The sequence below is a fragment of the Nelumbo lutea genome, chromosome 2 (genome assembly GCF_056320005.1).
Source record: "Nelumbo lutea isolate HS-2025 chromosome 2, American lotus-T2T, whole genome shotgun sequence".
Lineage (NCBI taxonomy): Eukaryota > Viridiplantae > Streptophyta > Magnoliopsida > Proteales > Nelumbonaceae > Nelumbo > Nelumbo lutea.
In genome coordinates, this window is record NC_142685.1 from 61,506,177 (window position 1) to 61,512,640 (window position 6,464).

Consider the following 6,464-nt stretch of genomic DNA (forward strand, 5'->3'; position numbering starts at 1 on the left):
ATTATGGTTCTGGAAAATAGAAAATTGAATAAGCAGCGTATGTTAATCCAATTTCAGAAGTGCAGTTTCTACGTTGCTACCACAAAAGTAATTTAGAAGCACTTCAATCAAAAGCTATTTTCACTATGAACTTGCAAGAGGCAAGACGGATGCATCAAAGATCATATTAAACTGTTTGGATAATAATACATATTTCTTGTAAATTCACCAAATATGGTCACCTATCAAAGTGCGCATATATTGTTAAGTTCTGCCAGCTGGTAGGAGTACCAGTACATGACCCAAGCCTTAATCTGTGTGACATGGGGTTAAGATTGAAATCTCATGGGTGGAAGTTCAGAAAAGAAAAAAAAAAAAAAATCTAGACGAGGAATCTATTTCGAAATAAAATGCCAACTAAATCTACTGACTACATTTTTAACACTTAGTTTAAGACTTATGCTGGTGATAGAGGATTGACACTTAACCCATCTTATCGGTCTGTATTATCTCTTTGGGCATGATAGATGATAAGATAAAGTAATGTTGGTGATGATCTAGAAAGGAATAAATAGCTCATTCAACTGAGTTCCCATAAGTGCTAATTGGACTGCAAGAATGGCAAGGAATAAAAAGAAAAAAAGATCTAGAAAGGAATAAAAATATAACTCTAGCTTTATATTAAAATTGGACGGTCCATGCCACCATGTCTCTCTTTTGAGAGAAGTTATTTATCTATTTTATTTATTTTACATTTTTTTAATTTTTTATTTTAAAAATATAACACAACAATCATTGCTTATCTTAATTAGATTAATAAAACTGCACACTATTAGAGAGAGACCTTAGTGTTATCTAAGGCCTCTTATTTTAATGCATGTTATTATTACATTTAAGACACAGAGAGAGAGAGAGAGAGAGAGAGAGAGAGAGAGAGAATAGTAATAATATAAATCAATGTTTTTAAAACCGAACCAAACAATGAACCAGTTAGAGGTCCAATTCCCAAGCCGAACTGATGGCCCATTCTGACAAAAAACAAATAAAAAAAAAGAAAAAACGGCCAAAACTATTGGACAGTTCAAACAGTTTGACCGCCCAGTTCAACGGTTTGATGACCAAATCAACATGTTTTGGCAAAATAACGGTTCTGGGGTAAAACAAAACCGATCACCAAACCGGTTCCCAATTTTTTTGCTCTAGTCGGATTTTGAAAACCATGGTATAAATCAAATAATATAAATAGGTTGAGGTTAAACAATAAAAAAATTATTAACTTAAAAATCCACTAAACTTTCACTAAAAATAAATATTAAGAATACTTAGTAAATGTTTAAAGTGTGTTTCAAATCCACTTAAAAACCGAACTTAATAAATGCTAAAAAAATATGAATTGATAGATAACTTATGAGTTGAAACCTTAATAAACACTAATAAAAAAATTAATTGATTATTTTTTAATACCAACAATTAATTAAAAATCCAAAAAAAATTGAAAAACCTAAACATAATTAAAATACTAAAAATAATTAAAAAATATTGAAAATTAACAATATTTTCTATTAATAAGGGTATTTACTAAAAATAATTAAATAGTACAATTAATAGTATTTTCTTATTAAAAAATACCCAAGCCAGAAATTATTAAAAAATATTGAAAAGTAGTTGTATTTTTTATTAACTACGGTGTTTATTTAGTTATTTAATTTAGTTTTACTGAAAGCAAATGCAAATTAATTTTGTAGTGACTAATATGCAAAAATAAATGACGAAAATACTGAAAAATACCCATATGCAAAAATTACTGAATAATAAAGAAACTCAAAAATCTAAAAAACCTAAAACTTAATTAAAATACTAAAACTAATTAAAAATTAAATTAATTTTATTTTATTGCAAAAAATACTGAATAATAATGAAAAAATAATGTATTTTAATTATCAATAGTAATATAATTAACGATAATTATTTTTAAACTGTATTTAACAGTAATTATAATTTAAGCTATAATTAGTAGAAAATTACATTTAATTACCAAAAAGTTATATTTAATTACTAGAAAATTACATTTAATTAGTTTTAGCCAAGAAATTAACAATATTTTATATTAAAGAGTACAATTAAAAGTATTTTATTATTAAAAAATACCAAAGAATATTACAAAAATACCCAATCCATAAATTATTTTTTATGAACTATGGTATTTATTTAGTTATTTAATTTATTTTTACTGAAACCAAATGGAAATTAATTTTGTAAGGACTAATATGAAAAAATAAATGATGAAAATTCTGAAAATTATTGAAAAATACTCATGCAAAAATTACTGAATAATAATGAAAAAAAACCAAAAATTGATTAAAAATCCAAAATTTCTGAAAAACCTAAAGCTTAATTAAAATACTAAAAATAATTAAAAAAAATAAATTAATTGTATTTTATTGCAAAAAATACTGAATAGTAATGAAAAAAATAATGTATTTTAATTATTAATATCAATATAATTAACAATAATTATTTTTAAACTGTAATTAACAGTAATTATAATTTAATCTATAAATAGTAGAAAATTACATTTAATTACCAAAAAGTTATATTTAATTACCAGAAAATTACATTTAACAATTGTTAAAATTGTTAAAATGAAAATACAAGTTAAAATTTTAGATATTAACAATAACTGTGAATACTTTTAGTTAATCAACAACAAATTTTGATTATTAATTTAATATTAATTAATAGTAAATAAAATTATTAAATCTTTCAAAATTTTCCATGCATCACATGGGTCCCTGCTAGTATGACTAATAACATGTAAATTTGTTGAGCTATAATTAACAACAAAATTTGAATATTAATTTAATATTAATTAATAGTAAATAAAATTATTAAATCTTTCAGATTTTCTCATGCAACGCACGGGTCCCGTTAGTATGACTAATAACATGTAAATTTGTTGAGTTGTGCAACCTAATAAAAGACCTGATAAGCTTGACAAGCATAAGTGTCAACTTAGCTCTCCGCATAGACTAGAAATTTTTAGTTCATGATGGACAAGTTTGGGTAAGGAGTGATGCTACTATTACCAAATGGGAAATTTTGATTTATAAATACATTATGTTTTTACTAAGAATCTAGAGATATGAAAACTTTAAAAATCTTAAATTAAATTTTCCATGAAAGGAGTACTTGGTAATTTCTTATTTGGTGCACTTACAGAATTATGTATAAGTGAAATAACTGAAGAAATGATAAAAATAACATGCAATTTTTTTTGGTGGAACTATAATGAACATTTAAAAGGAAGACACAACAAAGTGTGACAGCTATTATGTAGTCCCAATTTAGAAAACCAGTCTGATGTTCCCATAAACATTTGAGATGTGACCTTCAATTTGGACAGTCAAAAGAAGTATAACAAAAGATTTAATGGAAGATCCTCTGGGGGAGATGGTTATTCGTCCTTGAAAAAATATCACTTTGAGACAAGTTGTCCATCATACAACCTGCTGAATGATGGGTTAAACTCTCTAACTTCCAAGGTGCATGTGTAGGTTAGAAGCTGTTGTTGACCATAAGGAAACTGATATCCACTTTGTTACTCAGATGTCATACATGAAATAAGCTGGTTAATATGAATGTCAATTAATTATTAAATAGAATGGAATGGTGAAATGGGATTCATGTAGCCAACCCCATATAGTTGGAATAAGGCTTGGATGATGATGGTGAATATGATTGTCTACTTAATATTGTTTGACTGCAATCCTTTAGGTCGTATTTGAAGCTGTGGTAAATAACCCAAGTTCTAATGGATGGAAGTTATTACCAACATTGGGTAATGGCCCTTATATGAAGTGACAAGACCTGGTTTATATTTCAGATTGATTTTGGGAAGCTTTTTGCTCTTTCTTGGTCAAAACAATCCAAAAAAATAAAATAAAATAACAGTGGAAATATATTGTTATTGATGTTCGAACTATGTTTTTTGTCAAGAAGAAAAAGCAACTCCACTATCTTGGCAAAAAATAAAAAGGGAATTAAAAATATGAAAGAAACAACAATTCTGATTTTCTGAGAATGTTGTATAGTTTAACACCAGAGATAAATTCATCTTGGTTCATGTCTCAATCGAACACAGATAGCTGCATGGCATACACTGTACAAATTACAAACTACAAATGGGTTTAAAAATTCATCAATAACAAAACCATGTCATGAAATAGAAGGCATTATATTCATTCAGCTCTGTCTAAATCTATAAACAACATAGCTTTAATAATCTCATAATTTCACATTACCAAAGTGAAGTAGCACCTGAAATATTAGAGCTCTCCCAGACCTCAATGCCTTCCACATCTTCTCGACTGACAAACAATCTATCTCCTCCACCTTCCATCCTGTTTATGATCCCTCTCTTTGAGTCCTCTACCTTATCTACAAAATTCCTTTTATATAACCCTTGCTCAAAAACATTTTCTGTCATTCCTTCTCTCACATTGATGCGAGACCATACCTCCAGCTCTCCATCTTTACTCACAAACACCTGGCCTCTGTAACAGTTTATTATGCTATTCCCTACTCCAACTGAATTTCTGATACCTGGATTGTTGTCTTCCAAATAAACCCAGGGATCATCACTCAAATTGCGTAAATCAGCTACCCCTATGTCGCCTGACTTTGAGCACACCTTGAAGATGGCAGACTTTTCTATATCAACATCCACATCAGCAAAGGAGTCCACAAACCTGTTGCTTCGACCTGAGCCTGGTTCATTTGTTTCCCAAACCATCTCGCCTGATCTTGTGTCCCAAAGCCTAATGTAACCAGAGAAGCCAAACGCACCAGAACTTACTGCGCTGGACACAATAACACTAGACTCTGGGAGATGAATTAATTTTCTTGGAACCATGTTTTTGGTGGAATTCCCAGATAGGCGACCAATCTCCGACCTGACCCGGAGTGTTGATTTGTCTATCACAAGGATACAATTCTCTCTGTGTTGGCATTCGAACGAGGCAAAGACTGAGTTAATTGAGTCAGCAATTGCAATGACTCGCCCTTTGTATATGCGGGGATCTGATGGATCTGTCCAGTGGACTGACCCAACATGGCGCCCACCAGAGAAATCGTAGAAGTGGAGGCCGGCGGCAGTCTCAGATCCAATGGCAGCAGTCTCAGGCCATACATGCCGAATTGATGTGATCTGCTCGAGGTGTGTCCGTACGGTTCCGGTGTGTGTCAAATTCCAGTCGTAGCTGGAGATCTGACCACCATGGGCAATCCAGACGGAACCATCACCGGCGCCAGCAGTGAAAGAAGATGAAAACCCATCGGCAGCGGGTCGGATTGTGGCAACGAGTGAGGCATCAATTCCAATAAGTGGGGATGGCGCCATCACTGATTTGAGGCGGGACTCAATGCCATAATATAGTGCTTCGTCGGCAAGTTCTTGTTTGGAGAATCGACGAGCAGTTGAAGGAAGCCGGTTGGAACGGAGAACAGAAAGAAGGACTGAGAAAATTTCAGAGTCCCGATCTATAAAAACTGGGTTTGAATCATCAGCCTCTCGAGCTGCTAGAGCTGCAAGAGTAGAATCGGGACCACCGGCTTGGATTGTTGAAACAGTGGTTTCAAATAGCTTACCACCAACATTTAGCTTGATCTTCCTGTTATCTGGTCCAATTTCTGGGGTAAAACTGGAATGACTCTCTTCCATCTCTGGATAATACTGAGGATACGATGAATTGGAAAAACAACGAAAGCTAAAAGGGACCTCTTTTTATTCTTGCAGGTTTTGTGCTTCCAGTGCTAACCCTCAAAAGTTTCTTTCTCTTTAGCACAGTACGAAGAACGAGCATTTCTTCTGAATTCAAGAAGATGATTAAAACATGAAACCAATCCCCAATTCCCAATTATAGAGAGGGGGGGAAATATAAAACAATAAACCAATAAATGGTACCTGGAAGACTCGCCATGTTCCGCCTCTGGATCCGAAATTGATACTCTTTCGGTTGCAGAGAGAACAACCCCAGACACTCCCCCGATTTTTTCGTCTTAGAGATGCAAACGTATCCAAGATTTTCAAACCCTAGAATCTCATTCCATATCCATTCCATATGGCTGCGGACCTGCGGTTGGTTGCAATGCAAATTTTATTTGCACTGATGCAAAATTACGGTAGTGCAAATGATCAAAGTCCAAATTTTAATCTATTTTTGTTACAAATCTTAAATAAAGTAAAGGGTAAATTACAAAGTTCCCTGACGAAATATATTTAAATTACCAAAATACCCATCAAAACTTTTTGTATTTTCTTTTCATTGCCTTTTTTCTCTTAAAACAACCTGTTTTTCTTAAATTATCAACTCAAATCCAATAATTCTTAAAAAATCCGATCAAAGTAAACCTTTAATATCCATTCGATCTTACAAAGCCGAGTTCCGTTATTGTACCAACCGTTAATAAGAAATTTATTAATTATG

At 31.8% G+C, this 6,464-nt stretch overlaps 1 protein-coding gene across 1 annotated transcript; it reads right to left on the reverse strand.

The window, feature by feature from the left end:
* Positions 1-4,028: 4,028 nt before the first annotated feature.
* Positions 4,029-6,176, reverse strand: LOC148871091 (BTB/POZ domain-containing protein). Its single transcript, XM_088973427.1, has 2 exons — positions 5,942-6,176; positions 4,029-5,845 (listed from the first exon to the last, which is right to left on the reverse strand). Exon 2 carries the CDS (start codon positions 5,696-5,698, stop codon positions 4,277-4,279), a length of 1,422 nt encoding a protein of 473 aa, XP_088829553.1. The 5' UTR covers positions 5,699-5,845; positions 5,942-6,176; the 3' UTR covers positions 4,029-4,276.
* Between the last annotated feature and the right edge of the window lie 288 nt (positions 6,177-6,464).

Bases quoted from the DNA above. Each gene is read 5' to 3' on its own strand.
- LOC148871091 (XM_088973427.1), bottom strand. From the start codon at position 5,698: ATGGAAGAGAGTCATTCCAGTTTTACCCCAGAAATTGGACCAGATAAC.